Source organism: Folsomia candida, unplaced genomic scaffold (assembly GCF_002217175.1).
Source record: "Folsomia candida strain VU population unplaced genomic scaffold, ASM221717v1 Fcan01_Sc004, whole genome shotgun sequence".
In the NCBI taxonomy this organism is placed as follows: Eukaryota; Metazoa; Arthropoda; class Collembola; order Entomobryomorpha; family Isotomidae; genus Folsomia; species Folsomia candida.
In genome coordinates, this window is record NW_019091196.1 from 10,601,089 (window position 1) to 10,618,277 (window position 17,189).

General features: G+C 36.9%; 2 protein-coding genes across 11 annotated transcripts; one reads left to right on the forward strand and one right to left on the reverse strand.

Annotated features, from left to right (window-relative positions):
- The first annotated feature begins 384 nt into the window (after positions 1–384).
- Positions 385–7,306, forward strand: LOC110848439 (probable serine/threonine-protein kinase DDB_G0282963). Of its 2 annotated transcripts, none has more exons than XM_035851297.1 (7): positions 385–1,423; positions 1,563–3,188; positions 3,314–3,445; positions 3,526–3,945; positions 4,404–5,246; positions 5,304–5,727; positions 5,824–7,306. In XM_035851297.1, exons 2-7 carry the CDS (start codon positions 1,994–1,996, stop codon positions 6,302–6,304), a joined length of 3,495 nt encoding a protein of 1,164 aa, XP_035707190.1. In that variant the 5' UTR covers positions 385–1,423; positions 1,563–1,993; the 3' UTR covers positions 6,305–7,306. The 2 variants fall into 2 exon arrangements, with proteins under 2 accessions (XP_035707190.1, XP_021951354.1); XM_022095662.2 differs by having other exon boundaries at positions 387–1,423; positions 5,325–5,727.
- A 21-nt stretch (positions 7,307–7,327) lies between these two features.
- Positions 7,328–15,318, reverse strand: LOC110848917 (protein tramtrack, beta isoform). Of its 9 annotated transcripts, none has more exons than XM_022096270.2 (11): positions 14,903–15,318; positions 10,147–10,254; positions 9,976–10,089; positions 9,858–9,909; positions 9,710–9,768; positions 9,138–9,617; positions 9,018–9,060; positions 8,767–8,890; positions 8,631–8,676; positions 8,487–8,558; positions 7,328–8,399 (listed from the first exon to the last, which is right to left on the reverse strand). In XM_022096270.2, the coding sequence occupies exons 2-11, from the start codon at positions 10,201–10,203 to the stop codon at positions 8,319–8,321; spliced, it is 1,128 nt and encodes a 375-aa protein (XP_021951962.1). In that variant the 5' UTR covers positions 10,204–10,254; positions 14,903–15,318; the 3' UTR covers positions 7,328–8,318. The 9 variants fall into 9 exon arrangements, with proteins under 9 accessions (XP_021951962.1, XP_021951968.1, XP_021951969.1 ...); XM_022096276.2 differs by having other exon boundaries at positions 9,036–9,060; positions 14,903–15,314; XM_022096277.2 differs by having other exon boundaries at positions 9,162–9,617; positions 14,903–15,313.
- Positions 15,319–17,189: the final 1,871 nt, after the last annotated feature.

Below are 17,189 nucleotides of genomic sequence, written 5' to 3' on the forward strand. Positions count from 1 at the left end.
TATCATAATACATATGTAACTGCAACCAGAGAACATGAAAATTTGCAGCTATTTGCATTGATACATAACTACATGAATACTTTGTAGTTTGCACGTCATATCGGTTCTGTTCTGGTATTATATACATTATATTAATAAAAATTACATACAACCGCAAATCAACTCGGCAGGAGCCAGGGCGAATAAATAAATGCAAGGTTATTACTTGATAATACGAAATATGGCAAATGAATAGAATTTGGGTCAGCATAAAGTTTCCTTCTGAATGATTTAAATTAGAATGGTACATTTTAAACCCAATCAAACCCAACTGCTATTAATGAGACTCCTGCCGGGTTTAATTCACTTGGCAAAAATTATAACATGAATTTGTTCAGTTTCATTAGTGGCCGGTTGGTGTGCCCATCATTTGTAATGGTGTAGTTTAGTTGGAAAATAATGATGAAGTGTTATCATCATTTAGTTCTGCATGCATTATGCCTTTGTCCTCCATAAATTTGCGGTGGCTTAATCAATTAGTAGATAAGCAAGCTACAAATGAACCCAAAAAACGATAATATGGATATCTCCTTGTCTATCCTCGTTTTCCCAGCTTGACAGTCGAAAATAAGGTACGCACAAAAATTTTGCAGAGTTTGCGTCTTTCTCCTCTCGTTCGTATTTACAATGTATGTTGCATATCGGTAGTACAGCGTTTGTTAAAACTACATAAATATGCAAATGTACGGCCACATCACCGGCACGGCACCGGCCAACTTGCTCCGATAAGATGTCAACTTGTTATCTAGCAAAAAAGGTTTTTCCATTTTCCATCATCTCCATTAATTCGAATCCGATTGGTTGATTGGTTCACATATTGCAAAATGCACAGACAAAACAAAATACAATCTTTTGCGAATTCTCCACTTTTGATGTTATTCATCCCAACAACCTAAGAAAATCATCCAAAAACCGGTTTCGATTTATATTTCAAATAAATAATGTGTTTTTTTCCTTCATGCATATTTGCATAAAATGATCAAATCCGTCCATTCCCCAAATAGATGCGACTAAATATAGAAAATTTAAACTTTGCAAAATTATTTCGTTATCAACATCCGATATTTAATGCCGGGGTCATGAATCTAATCTAAATTTCATGAAACCTATTCTTATGATAAAAGATTTAAACAGATTTTCATGAATTTTTGGATGACTAATTAAGCAACTTGGATTACTCACTCACTTTTCTGTCCATCGACTTGACTATAATAATAGCTCTGTTGGCAGTTAACTTGGTTAACGATCATGAACTCAAGAAAAGTCATCTCTCATGAAACTTCATTGCCAAACCGAACGAACAAAGTAAAGCAGTAAAAGATGAGAATGGGATGAAATGAGATCAGGCCATTGGGACTGCACAATCAACGCTCTCTAGAAAAAGGTAAGCCACACAAGTTGGTACTCTTGTCTTAACCTTAACTATAATGAATTTCCAGCTAAAAACTTTGTAATTAATTTCATCCCCGATAAGTACTTGTCATCTACTTTAATTTTCCCCAATTTTTTTACCAAAATTTCAGCCCCGTCAAGTTTCCCTAGACAGACGGACCCTTCCATATCTACACATTGTTATCATCTCATAAGACACTTATCATCATCTTTATCAACATCACGGATGATAAGCCCTCCTGCGCGACGAGATAGTTGCACTTCCTCCTTCATCTCAACAAGTGGAAAGATCTTCAAACTCCGCGGCCCTGGCTGCCATGCGCATTCATTCCTCTCGTCCACTCTTCTTCGTCGCCTCGTGCTCTCCGGCTTATGTCCCACTAAAAGTCTGCTCCTGCTGCTGCTCACCAAAAATCCACCACATTTCTGCCTCTCTCTTTCTCTTTCTCTCTTTCTGCGGCTAAATCCCCCCACTTTTTTTCACCACAAATTCTCACCAACTGCCACTTACTCCGAGAGAACCACACCCACACGCTAATCAGCAGGGAAGGGGCGAGTCAGCATGGCTGAGCACGGGCAGCAAGAGCAGTGCGGTGCTGCTGGTGGGTCGGATGACGAGTTTGAAACCGTTGTGAGGAAGAGGCATTCGAATTCGCATGCGAACAATTATTATAATAATAGTCAAAAGTTTCGAGGAGGAATGGATTATAGCAACACATACAATGGTGGCGGTGGCGGTGGCGGTGGTGGTGCTGGACGCGGTCGAGACAGGGAATGTGGAGGACGAGATTTCAGAAGTTCTTCGAGCAGTAATAATACAAACAACAGCAGAAATTTTCGAAGAAAACCGTATCGAGAGAGAGACTTTCATTCAGAAAATAGACGATATCCGCATGGAGAGCACCGCGACAATAAGTTACAACAGCAAAACAACATAGTTTTACCAACATCACATAATAGTAATAATAATAATCAACAAACACAGTTCCCCCAAACAAATAATCATTCGTCTACTTCCATTAGCATAATACACACAACTACGTCGACGACACATAATAATACAAATACTGTTGGTCACATTAACGGTGGTGGTGGTGAACCAAGTAGTTGTACTAATTATGTGACATTAAACAGCCGTTTAACAGTTACAAATGGGTCTGTTTGTTCCGAAAGTGGATCTAGTTCAGCAGAGTCAGTTCATAGTAATACCGGCGGCGTGGACGTTGTTGATGCTCAGATAAATCATAATTGTCACGTGTCAGGGGGAAGTATTTGCGGCAGTGCCTCAACCTGTGACACCGACCTTGCTCAAATTATTCAGATTGAAGAAGAAGAGTTGAGATCTCCTCTCGTCGTAGTTGCACCTCCGCCAGCCGTCAACCCGTGGAGGGTTAATCCCAATGCAGCTTCAGTAATTACAAAAAAGTCTCCGGCATTTCACAAACTGGCATCGGCAGAAGCAGTCAACGATGCCAACCCCACTCAGATATCGTCACAGATGAATAATCAAACTCAGGAAAATTATAATGCTCCTCGTTCCAATTCGGTTGGGGGGATGAATAGCGGTGGTGGTGGGTTGAAAAATACGTCAAAAAAAGATATGATCAAGAAGAGAAACAATGTACCCTTGCCAAATAATACAAATAAACCCCGCAACAGCAGTAGTAGTAAACCAGACTTGAAACTGGATATGAGTCGAGATATGAATAATGTTTTGAAAGACGCTTCGCCAATGAATTCGCCAATGTCACCGAAAGGTAAACACATAATAATAACAAACAGTTTAATACTACTATTCTAATTTATTATTATTAGATTGATAATGAAATGATTTGCCTGAATAAATAAATAGCTAATTTTGTTTTTTATTGAAATTGTTTAGCTGCAGAACTTCCTTCGGAAAACGGTGCTGATTCTCCAAAAGATGCGGACAAGGGAGAATGCTGTGATCCCGATATTATTGCTCAGCCGGTAGTAGAGGAACTTATTATTGCCCCCGCTCCTCTTCCGCGAGGTATTAATAAATATTCGTGATATATATCAAATATGCATATTTCTAATTTCTCACAATTTATATCCTTTCCTTGTATTTAGTGAACCCATGGCAGGCAAACAAAAACGCAGTGTCTGTCATCACTGGACGAATTGAATCAGCTTTGCCTAAAATTACCCAGCAGCCCTTATCGACTACAACGCCTTCCCCGCTATTAACCCCCACTGTAGAAAATAGAGCACGCAACACGGAAATGTCAACAGGGAATTCGACTGCTAATACTAAGACTACACCACTGCTACAACCAACAACGTCTACATTATCTGATACTGCCAAAACTCAAAAGACTACTAGTTTCGCATCGTCGAAACCAACCACTAACGCTTCTCAAACTGCAAATTGTACTTCTTTGACTGTTGCGGAAACCAATGTACTTGGAGTGTCGGCATCGACGCCTCGATATGATACTACTTCGACTGGTGAAGATATGACGGACGGATTGGCACAAAGTCAACACAAAGGTAACAAAAGAGGTTAAATCATAAAATCATGTTATGTCACTCGGTTGGTAACAATAATTAACAATGCATGCGTAGTAGTATTCTTCGTCGTCGTAACTTGGAAATTGTAAATAATATAATAATAGTGCTTTCCTATCCTACTCGTTTGTCTTGCAATTTGTTTGTTGAATGCCAATATGCTAAATACCAAATTCCACAGAATTAGTCGTTCGATTCTTCGTCTGTCGGTGGCACATTGACACGAAAAAATATTTAATTTGATTATTTATTACTACTACGTTGAGAGCATGTATGAGTTGTTAAATAATTGTATGTTGATGCTGACTTACTTTACTTTTTGCAATAACAAACAAATCCTTGAACACTAATTTATTATTAATGCTTGTTAGTTTTATATAAGGACAAGTGCTCATTCAATTGGGTTATACTTACTGTTCTTTGATTTCTTGCTCCTACAGATATTCAGCCACAACAAGGGCCTAAATTCCGTCGAGGCTTTGCAGCAGTTACAAAACATCGCCACAAGGGGATCAGTACTAACAGTGCACTATCTTCAATTCGAAATTCTCCTGAGGACTGGCCGAGTTTACAAACAACTGTCACTGTGACAGTGCCCCAACCACAAGCCAAACCTGTGATATCGTTGCCTGTCTCCCCCGTGAAGAAGATGGCTGGAGGAGCAAATCAAGGAGGAGGAGAAGAGTCTACTGCCACAACGTCTATTCCGGAGAGTGATGATATTCTTGGACTTCAGAAACCAGAAACTCTGCCAACAAGTGCCAACAATTGGCCTTCGATGGTAAACACGATTGTATCAGGTGATAACAATAAAGAAAACAGTTTGGAGAGTGGGTGGCACAGTGGTTCCGAACTGAATAATGAAGATACACCTTCTGAAGCTTCCTCTGGAGAAATACTGACTAATAACAAAGACTTATTGCCTGACGAAGTAAATTCGGGAAATCAAAGTGAGAACGGAAGCTTGGGATCCGGGAGTAGTGATCAATCTGTCGACAACGAGCTTGAAACTGATGGCTCTGGGACATCAAAAAAAGGAAAAAAGTCGAAACAGAAATGGACAAAGTTGGATCTTCCCCAAACTCCGTCTGCCAAAACTAGATCGCGACAAGAACGGCAGCAAAGTATGGAAAAGGAGCGATTAGAAAAGGGAACAATAAATAAAGAATCGGTGGATTCTTTGCACCAAAATGAGGCCAAACCCAAATCTAAAGGGTCATTCAATAACAATAACAACAATAATAATAACAGCAAAGATAATATTATAAATGCTAAGCTTGCGAGTAAGTTACTATAAATTATTTTTTAAGTGGGAAATTATTTGCTTATTTTGAAAGCAGTAAAATGGTTCTTTTCCTCAGATGGACCAAGTAATGATTCCCGACAAAACTATCCGTCTCGAGGTCGTGGACGAGCCAGCGGAGTCCGGGGAAGGTCTGGACGATCAGGAGGTGGTCGTGGTCAATACTGGAGTTACAGGGAAAGTCCAACTACTGACATCATAATAACTACACAACAACTTCAGGATTACTTGTCTGTCGAAGACTATCAAGACTATCCTGCTGATTACACCACTCTTCCGCCCTTGTATCCCGTGACCGAGTTTGCAATGCCGTATGTAGGTGAACCGTTTTTTCATCCTACTTCAGCACTAGCTACAACGCAAGAGCAAACAGGTTATAGCTCCCCTCCAAACAACACAACGGAAGATGGTAGTCCGTCCAATTATGAAAGTACGATATTGGATTCAGTTCAAAAGCAAATGTAAGTCAAGATACGATATGATTTATTTATTTAGTTTAGAATGAATTAATAATGACATAACAATAAATAATTATCTAATTGTATTGTGCGTTGCAGAGAATACTACTTTAGTGAGGAGAATCTGGGAAAGGACTTTTATCTCCGTCGAAGAATGGACCCCGAAGGATATCTCCCAATCAACTTTATCGCCACGTTTCCCCGTCTCAAGACATTGACTCAAGATCTAGCCTCTGTGATTCAAGCGATCCAAGCATCGCAAGATTTGGAGCTTACTGAAAATTTCACCTACGTCAGAACTCGTATATCCCCCGAGAAATGGCCCATCCTAAATGACGATGCCCCTCCTGCGCCCAACTCGAACGCTACTTCACAACCCTTGCTGCCGACACCCACGTCGTCCGTCTCCCCGTTTGTAACCTACCAATATCCTCCCACTAGCAATGGTTCTTGCGACATGCTCTCTAGTGACTCCTCTAGTAGTAATCACTCATCATTCAGTCCTTCTGGCATCAACCTTAACCCAGATGTTCCCGAATTCGTACCTAAATCCAATATAAACGTATCCTTAACTGCATAATATAATATAATACGTAGGTTCTGTTTTATGATGATGTCCATTAATGATGATTTGATTGATTATCCATTGTGATGCTTATATTATTGTTTGTTGTGGTACTTGGTACTCGGAATGATTCGATATTCGCATTCATTTAGCTTTTTATTCGTGCAACGAATGAATGTTTCAGACTTAAGTGTGTGCTTTTCAGTTGATTTTCAATTTTGATTGAATGTTTTAACCTGAGGTGTGATTCACCTCGAATTTATTATTATTATTATTATTGTAGTTTGTTTTGTGGTAACGAGTATCGAGTACTCACTACCACACGTAGTCTGCGCCATGTATTTTGTTGTGCTCAGTTATTTTATTTCAGAGTTTTTTGTCGTTGTACATTTAGTAGCGATTTGATCTAGAAACAAAAAAAAATAATGACACATCACACTCACTATTATGAATTCCTAACAAAAAGCAAGAAAGTATTCTTCTTATTTACTTTACTACTACTGTTTTTTAGTTGGTCGTTTTTTCTCTTCTTGTATTCAGAATCTTTTCATCTTTCTAACAAATATCAATATGAAAACAATTTTTAATAGTATCTCTCTGCAGAATAAAGAATAAAAAAATGTAGGTTTACTCTTGTATCAACTATAATATATATACTACTACTATTGTTCCTAAATTGAAATTTTGTGTGAGAGATCAAAAAAAGATGAATTACAAACTGCCTTACAGCAATTATGCCCTCAATTAATTAATCATCATTACTTTATAAACTATTAAATAATATATATATATAAATAAATATATAGATGAATACTATTATTACGCTATATAATATATTATAATATGAACTGTGTAACAAATAGTCTGTGTGTATGTAATTATATACCGATTTATTAATTACCAATTCGTTATTGACTGATATGTCAGAAGATTATTATTATGCATCACATACAGATGATGATGGTTAGTGTTGAGAAAATTCTCGATAATGTAGAATAAAATGCCAATTATTTCAAAGTGTTCAATAATTGAGGCGAGTTTCTTAAAGCATTTCATATTTTATTCTTTTAATTTAAATTTAGGACAATTGTTGCATGAATGATTCGGCACAAATTTACAATTTACAAAAGTTAAACTGTGGATTCGTATCTGCATTAAATTAAAATACATGGCATTACTGAAATTGATTCTCTTGCAATAATTATTTTGCGATAGATACTCGTACATATTTATGACAATTAATTTTTTAGGTCATTTCATTAAATCAAAAAAGTTTTGTTTTGTGAGTAAGCAAAATGTTAATAATATTTAGCACGCTAATTATGATTATTACAACACCATACACTTAATAATATTTAACCGTCATCGTTTTGTCTCGTTGTTTACAGAAGTTGACTGACCTTGATCTGACCTGACTTTGATGATTGACTATAAAAAATGATCCGCATCACTGCACGACTATTAATTTAAACAAGCGCTTTATGATTTTTTTCTCCACACGTAACTAAACTATGTAATGACTAAGCTTCCTCTAAAATTTAGTATTTTAAATTACCTTATGATAACTCAATCAGTCTACAAAAAGGAACGAAAAGAGAAAGCAAAAATTATAAAACAAAATAAATGCATCGTAAAGTTACCTTGAACATTGTGTAATGACAAGAATGAATAATTAAAATTATAGAATAATAATTATTAGTATTTAGTATGGCAAATGAAACATATCATTGACTATATTTAGTAGCTTTCTTGTCGGAATATTACATAATCCAGACCCACCCACCGCACCGGAAAATGACTCAAAATATTCTGAGAAAAAGAGGTCGGGAGGACTCGTAATCGACATTTGTTTTTACGTAATGATTATGATTAGTCAACATAACAAGGATTTCAATCCTTCATTAAATATCTAATTTTGTATGATATTTAGTTGTATATTTCAACGGGAAAATATTTTGCATATCTAAATTGTCGTCGTCATCGTCGTCGTGTAATAATTCACATATAATTAAAGCTCTCATCCTTCATCCTACTGATGACCAGCAGCTACCATGTGTCCCATTTGTGCTTGTTGCATTTTCCACATTTTCCGGAGACGTGCTTCCTTTGGCTAAACAAATTTGAGGAGCAAAAGTTGCAATTAATTTGACAACATATAAATTCGTTAAAATGGGAATTAATAACAAATTGCACAAACATTGTAGTGATAATGTGGAAATTTTATCTTGTGGGCGTCGTTAGCTTGTCGGGCAGCAGTGAAATATTTTGCCTAAGGATTTAATAAAATAACGATTTGAAATAATATGAACTGAAATCATGGAACTTTGTCCTTAGTTCTAACCTTGAGTTCTTCTGACAAATTTTTCCACATGAGTCCTAATCGTACACTAGAGAAGAATTATCAATAGATTATTAATTATTGTTCACTCATTCCTACCTGAAACAGTAGACTTAATTAATTTAATTGCATATTATACCTAATTTCTTTGTTGCTCTCATTCGGAAACTGGTTTGCGAGTTGTCGTCGCCACTCATTTGCAAATATCATGAACGAGTTTGGAGGTCTTGGGATTTTCTCCTTTTGTTCAAAATCAAATGGCACTGGAAATGCAGAAAATGTAATACTTGTTAAGTTGGTTTCAGTTGACAGCAATTTTAGCTATGTCAGATAAGAGTATTTTTAACTATTTAATAAATATTATTGCAGCCCTCAACGATTGTATCTTACTCTTTATTATACTCTTACATTTTTCATCGCTGGTATTGGCGTCCTGTATTATAAAAAAATTCATGGGCAAAGTTACTTCAAAAGTTGAATTTGATTCATAAGTGTTTATCTGACTTTTACTTTCACTTTCTGTTTCCTACTTACAGCATCTTTCAAAGGCGAGTCCCACTCAGTCTTAATATCGTTGGCGTCGATATCGCGTAAAAGTGGGGGTTCAATGTTAATCGCGGTTAATAAATCATCCATGGGATCTTCATGATCAATGTCTTCGGTTGACCGAGACGTGTCGGTGATATTTCCTTCTGACTTTGGAGATTGTGTTTGCTGTTTCGCTTTCTTGGTGTCGTGAGAAGTTGTCCGAGCTCTTTTTCGCCTTCTGTGCAAAGGGACGTTAGGCCTCTCTGGTATTTCTGAACCTCCACCACCACTTGTTCTCCTATTTGGTAGTTCACAGTTTGGTGAAGAAAGATCTGAGGCTTTATCTCCATCGTCGTCATGTACATCGACGGGAGCTTCGCGTTTAGATCGGACGTTGGACAAGCCTTTGATTTGCAGTCCTTCAGCTGCCTTCAGTAATCTGGACATGACTGATTCTGAAACCTATGAGAGATCCATAACCATGAATTGAAATGTTTTACTTGAAGAATAATAAATAATAAAATTTTATAAAAGTAAAGAACTACTTTTCATACCATGACTTCTCCCTTGTACATGAATTCGACCACAGCTTGGACATCTTCAAATTCGAACCCTGTGGGAAAGAAAATATCATCATCAAACTCTGATTATCTAATTGTAATTAACATTGCGTTTGAGAAAAATAAATGATCGTTTGTTTACCGTTCATAATAATTATTGGATGGGGGGTAGTGTCGTGACGGTCAAAAATTTCCTGAAATTTACAAAACACAATGACATAAGTGTTGTTCTCTCAAAAAATTTCTAACTTTAATCATACCTGAAAATAAGGACTACATGCCCCTAAGACCATCCTATGAGCTTTTAAAAACTTTCCCTGCGTGGTCAACGTGACATCAACCATTTGTTCACGCTCATACTGGTCCGCAAATACCTAAACCAACATGAAGTTGATGTAAAAATTTATATTTTTATGAGAATTCCTACTTACCTGAACCAAATTGTTGGTATGATTATTCCACCGAAGGTTAAACTGTTGTCCGGTCATCTTATCTTTGAAATTTATCTCAAATTTTCAACCACAATTTTTCTCCTCAATCTGCAATTAACAATTAAACATGTTATTATTAGCAATAATGGTTCTTGTCTGCTGTCTGACACGCCACCATCAGTCCCACGAAACAAATCAATACTACTTATCCCCTCTCAAACAATGAGAGAAAGAAAAGACCAACCAGAAGTGTAACCCAGTTTTATCGACCAGAAACTCTACAACAACTAAAATTCCCCTCTCTCTCTCTGCCTGGCTGCCTAATAAATAGTTAATTGTTCCAACAATGAACAAGCACTTACTACAACAATAACATATATAACGTCACCTCCAAACAATGCGTGCTTATTCGTATCCTGTCCTGTCGTCCCGAAATAAAGTGAGAAAGTTGCCAACGTTTTTTTTCTAAAATGGCTCCTTCACCCGAGTGCAGCGAGTGTATTGTTGCGAAGAAGAATGTCTCGAACACAAACGAACCACACCTGCGAAACTTGTCCTCCTCCTCGTTTTAGGAGCTGTATTGTCTCCGAATCGATACTTATAAGCACCACGGACGAAGAAGGAACGACTGTGAAACAAACAGAATGCTGGCTGAGCCACAATGAGCTGAGTAGCAGCGATACAATGCAATGCCCTGTGCACTATCTATATTCGGTTCGGTCGGGTGGTATGGATGGATGGATGGATGGTTAGTGGTAGTAATGAGCAAGTAGATACCCGGGTTCGGTTTCCTCGGTGTTTGTTACCAGGAGAGCAGTACGCCTACCAACTAATGCCAACCAACCCCAAAACCCCTCTTTCTCTGGCTCTTTTTCTCTCCCGAGCTCTCTGTTAAGTTAAACAATGCATGCCAGAGTAAATGCGATGTGATGTTATATATGTTCTGCTCCCTTTCCCTCATATCGACGTGCATAATAATAATATCTTGCCTCCCACCCACAATCGGGAGGAGGAGGACTACAGTTTTAACCCGTTTTTACCACTGACGTAATCCCGCAACACTGGCTGACACGAGCCAACAAACACTTTTTCGTACTTTTACTTACTTACGTGATGCCATTTGTGCTCGCTCAAAACAAAATGTTGATGATGTGAACAACTGCACTCGGCGTGGAAGCTTTGCTTGGTTTGTCGAGTTGTTGGCAATCAAAGGAATGGAGAACAGTGGTAGCAAAATAGTGTAATAATAATGAGACAATTGTGGTCTCAACTAACTTCCGTTCTGGTATTCTCTGGGTTGCGAACGTTGTTTATGCGGGATTCGGATTTATGACAATCATATAATGATGACGGGAGAAGTTACATAGTCTGTTTGCAGTAATACTTACATAGATACGTTCTTGGCTTCAATTTCTGCTCTAATTCGGTACAATGAGAGGACAAGAAGGAGGAGAGGAGAACAAATGACTAATCGCATAATAATTCTAATCTCTTCTTGTACAACATATGTACATATATTCTCTCTCTATTTGTGCTATTTGTGGCGATCGACTATTCTCAAACTTCACCAGCAGCAGTACGAAACGACTGGTGAGATCGATTGTTCAACTCGTCTCACATTTGCTACACTGTAAATTTTATAGAAGAGACGCAAACAATTGTATCATGAATGACCTCTCGAATTGATGTTTTTGATGAACATAGTTGTTAAAAAATGACTCAGCATCAACAAAGGAGAGGAAGAAGAAGAACTCAATTTGTGATTCAACCAATGTTGAGATTAAGATTTTCTCTGTAACAAAAGCCAATAAACACGTTCATTAATGCAGCTCTGATAAAGAAGGAGGAACAACTGCTCAACAATAAATAATCCGTCCACACATATGCCAAGTGGACTAATATGTGGATGATTATATCAATAAATCCTTTCTTACTACTTCATAATAATTGCATTTATACACATTTATATTGCATACACCGGGCTCCAGAACTTTGTCGTACTCCATATTTCATTCAGCTTCATTGCGGTAAAAGATAGAGCCAAACTAATCATTTCGTTATATGCATACATGGAATTATTTAGTTGTTCATGTTTTTCCACGTATGCATTGCATTATTACGACCTTATTTAAACATACTTATCCTCCTCTTCATAATAATAATAATTACTTGATAAAAAATGTTCCAAAGTCACTCCACCAACAACAAGTATGTACCACGTACCACTAACTAATTAATGAATAAAATATATTGGATTGGTTTTCTTTCACCAAGTCACATACTTAATCACCCCTCTTTCTTATTACGTACTCCTCCTCGAACAACATTTGCATATTAAACAGAGCCACCCACGCCAGTAAACAAGATGTATATAATCAAACCACTTTAACCACAGGAGATATTTTGTACAAACGGACGAACCAACAAACAACCAACAACGACGGCGACGATGAATATATGTAGATAAACTAATCCAAGCTAAGTTAAAGTTAATTGATGCAGAAGGACATGGTTAATTGAGTCACATGCAAAATATATAACAGAGAAGAAAAAGACGACTGTTGGGATTCCGAACTTGAAGAAGACGATCAAGACGACGACGAGAAACGATATGGTAATAATGGTTGATGAGGAGCTTAACTGATGGATTTGGATGCTTGGTTGGTTGGTTAGTTAAACTTAAATGTGTTGTTGTTAAGTTAAAGTTTGTGCTGCATGTAAGTAAGCGAGCGAGAATAGTGGATCCCCACCAACAATACGATACAATGGGAAGAATTATATTTATTATTATGCTCTCATAGCTCTCCACATTGTGAACAACCATGATCATGAATGCTAAGGTCCCATTATTATTATTACTTAACAACAACTTGTCCATAGTTAAAACTAACTATAAAGATGAACTCAACTAACGCAACGCTCCATGCCGAATCATGACATGAATGCTTACAATGATAATATTCAGTGATTCTTGGCTGCATAAAAAGACGACAATGCGTTCCAGTCATGCCAGCTTTTCATATATAAAATGATAATAATCATAACTGGCTTGATTATAGAAAAAAATAGTCCAAACATAAGACAACGTAACAATATATGTAATACTCGTTTTGTTAAAAATCATGATGACAATCTCCGCACAAAATTTGCATGGTCTCATCCAAAGTAAAATAAAAAAATCGTACATTTCTGACTAAGATTTTGATTCGAAATCTGATAAATCTTAAACTCATGTAGGCAGACCAGGTGAAAAAAAAAGTGTGCCATTGTTTAACATGTTCTACTCTAAATTCATCACGTAATAATAATTCATAGCCAAGAAGTTCCCTTCTACTCCAGAATATATTTAATTTACAAAACCAGAACCACACACAACGAACGAAGCAGCCCAACCCAAGAAACTAGATTCTCCATGTGCACCTACTATGCTAACTGAAATATAATTTAACCCACCAATCCTAACTATATGACAACAATGGAAGCGCATGAATTTAGACAATCCAGAACAATAGAATTATGTTAATAATGCAAATCCCACCTTTGCAAATATTCCATATTCCGCATCGCCAATAAATGAATCTTCTACGTATAAACTTGACCAATACGTATATCTAAACTGCTCCGTACCACTTGGTCTGGTTTGGTTCTGGTTTTCTTTTCTTTATTCATTCTTCTTGTTCCAATCCAACAAGTGTTGACTTCTGGACAAGGAAACAACAAGCAAAACCAAACTGTGCCATGCATAAGTACAATAATGCTGTTGCTGTCGTAAAGATAAAACTACAGCCAGCAGCAGAAGTTCGACAACTATTTAGTACTTACATAGATGATCTTAATGGTATTACACACTACAAACTACTTACTTATTGCTCCTTGAGTGAAAGATCTCAACTTGTACATAGATAAATCTGTTAAGCAATAATAGGTTAACTACTCGTGCTGCAGGCATTGTACGCAATAATGCTTTTGCTACTTCTTCTTTGCTGGAGAGATGACTAAACGAGACCTTAAATATGTAATACGTCCGAAACAAACATGACCAGATTTAGCTTAAAGATGGTTATGGAAATGCCCTTGAAATCCCATCCCACTCCATTTCGTGTACTGTTTACTTATCCTTCTTACCAACCAACCATCGTGACAATACGTGTATATAAATGATAGAAGGAGGTATTACACATTGTACACACAATGAGGGGATACTTTTGGCCGGTTCTTCTGGCCAAAAGTATGTTATGGTCACATACTTAATATTAGTTGGCCGCATCTCAAACGTTCCTTTGGTGTTAACATGACAAGCGTGTTAAACAATGAAATGCAGTCCAGTAATGATTTGAGGAAGGGAATAATAGCACACATTACATCACTCACATTATTATTATCATCACTCAAATGATGACTGTGTCATTTGTCCGTGTGACTCTGTAAATGAGACAAAATCTCGGCACGGAGAAGAGCTCTCCTCATATTCCATCCTTCTCAGAGTGAGATGATGATGTAGATAAAAGCCATGAAGTGCAATGTAATGCAGATAGGGTTGCAGTTAAATCTGACTAATTTTGAGTATTGTTACTTCGTTACGAGAGCAGGTTATTAAAAGGTGGGTGTAAATTGAGCTTGAGGGTTATATTCACAAAGATAACGCCACGCCACACATAAAAAATAAAGTTATGTAAAATGTGTCAATATCAATTAACGGTGACTAATAAATCCTGCACAATTAGATAATTCAAGTCAAGTGAGAAATGACGATTACCGGAAGAAGGGGTCCGTTTTCCAACGTTTTTGTCCAAATTCCGTCTCACGATTTCTTCTGGACGATGTCCGCTTAACTTTCACCTTTTATATATAAAATTCCTTAATAAGTAAACTGAGCAGTTAAACCCTCCTCGTCTCTACTTGACACTGAATTAATAACTCTCAACAAATTCCCAGCAGACAATGACGACTTCGACGACGACGATATTAGCTCTGCCAGCTATATTATATTTGTGGTAGTGTTGCTTGCTGCTGGTTAGTGGTTACTTTACTTGAGTTGGATGGTATTTCATGGCATGCCGATTGTGAAGACTGCATGGAACTGGAGAATGGTTCCCATTATTGGGAGAGACGACCAACCAAAAGTAAAGCGCTGTTGAATTGAATTGATGATGATATGATAATAATGCGCTGCTTACTTACTTACTTGCACTAACTAACCCACCCGACCAGAGAGGCAAGAGGAGGACGAAAATGTATAATAATTCATAGCTTATTCCATATTCTTGAGCTTCAATTCAACTCGTGGAACATCACTCCATTCCAATAATGAAACAGATTTATAACAACCAACTCGACTTTATTCCATTATCGTCAAGCCACCCACCCCATCATCAGCCATGGATATCGTTCGTTACATACCGCTTAAAATCCAACAAATACATGCATTATCACATTTCTTCCACCTATGAAATTCTGTCGTATCAATGGAACCCATTCTTCAGCAGTATTTCAATCCATACATTCATAAATGTATATTTGCTCGTTTTAAATGTTGATGATGTTTCGGCTTTGGTGGTAATAATTGACGAGATAATTTTTCATTCCTCTCTGTTTGAAGTACTGCCTGCGAGCATTATTGAACAACCATGAGCGACCGACAAGAAGTGCAAACAGACAAATAATGCTTATGTATTTTTTTATATCCAGTTCATCAAACAAGGGGAAGAAATAAGCTTTCGAAATTCGGTTTGATAAATCCATTATTGAAGTGGAGCTTCAAACGATAGCTTTATATAAAATTACGACTCGTTATCAATCGGTGTGCGAATTCAACGAAATTGGAGTTGATTGTTTTCCCCGTGACGAGGATGAGGTAGGTAGGCATGGGGTGACGAAGAAGATGATAAGCGGTTAAACAATGAGAGACAAAAATAGTCAATGAGAATGACAGGTTAACATTGTGTTAAATTTTACCAGTTAAAATAAATTAAAGGCATTATATAAATTTGATTATTCAAAACTCAAGGAAAAATTTAGTATTTATTAAAGGAGAAATATTTCATATCTTTGCATTGTTGGCAGCAAATAAGTGGTCAATAATAACCACATTATTATCAATTTATATGCAAAAACAGAAACGCAAAAATGGTTGTTACATATTACGTATTTTTTCCGAGTATGGTTTCAAGTACCACATTTTTCCTTCCATGAAATATTGTTGTACTATTATTAATTGTCGTCTACTACACATTATGCGAGCAAGTTGACGTATCTACGATTAGGTATTGGCTCACCCATACCCGAACCACCAGAGCAATAATTGATATGATATCAGTAATTGTGGTCGGATGAGTGTGAGAGAGAGGATGGAGAATAAATAGTTAAATTTCATTGTATTCGTTGAGCCCATGTATTTCCTTTGTTAAATTTGTAGCCAGCCCAAACCAAACAACGCGACGCGACGGATTGTGTCATAATCATCAATAATATGTCATATTTTCACTTCGAATTGTTGCTGAAGGATCTTTGTTGAGTCAACTCCGAGCTAAAAAATACGTATGTTAACTGGATAGAAGTGGATGGATGTAAATGTAAAATGGAATATGAGAGAGGAAACGGAAAACAGTCTTTCCTTTGTTAACTTATTTTTGTGACAACCTTTAACAGTGACTAGAAAAAAATAACATACAGTCGTCGTCTTATCTTATCGTCTCTTTGTGTGTATTTATGCATTATTGCTCTCCGTCGTCTCCTTTGTTAGCCTCACAATCAAATATGAACCAACTATTAAACAATACTGCCAAAGTCTTTAACCCCTCGTGAAATGTATGTAGAATCAAAACACGTTATCACCAATCATGTAAAACCATGTCGTAAAATAAACCTAAAAAAATATGGCTTGACATATTTTAAAAAGTTTTTTTGGTCTGAAAAGTGTTGAAATATTGAGATTGATTCGTCTCCAAGAATTGATGAATGTTTTTGAGTCTTCGATTCAATCACGTTGCATGAAGTGGACTAGATTTATATAAAAATAATAATTTTATGGATTTTTATTATAC

Bases quoted from the DNA above. Each gene is read 5' to 3' on its own strand.
- LOC110848439 (XM_035851297.1), top strand. From the start codon at position 1,994: ATGGCTGAGCACGGGCAGCAAGAGCAGTGCGGTGCTGCTGGTGGGTCG. The intron at 3,189-3,313 runs GTAAACACATAA...GAAATTGTTTAG, and splicing joins TTCGCCAATGTCACCGAAAG to CTGCAGAACTTCCTTCGGAA. The intron at 5,247-5,303 runs GTAAGTTACTAT...TTTTGAAAGCAG, and splicing joins TATAAATGCTAAGCTTGCGA to TAAAATGGTTCTTTTCCTCA.
- LOC110848917 (XM_022096270.2), bottom strand. From the start codon at position 10,203: ATGACCGGACAACAGTTTAACCTTCGGTGGAATAATCATACCAACAAT. The intron at 8,559-8,630 runs GTTAGAACTAAG...TTAAATCCTTAG, and splicing joins ATTTGTCAGAAGAACTCAAG to GCAAAATATTTCACTGCTGC. The intron at 8,400-8,486 runs GTTTGTGCAATT...AAATTTGTTTAG, and splicing joins TTCCACATTATCACTACAAT to CCAAAGGAAGCACGTCTCCG.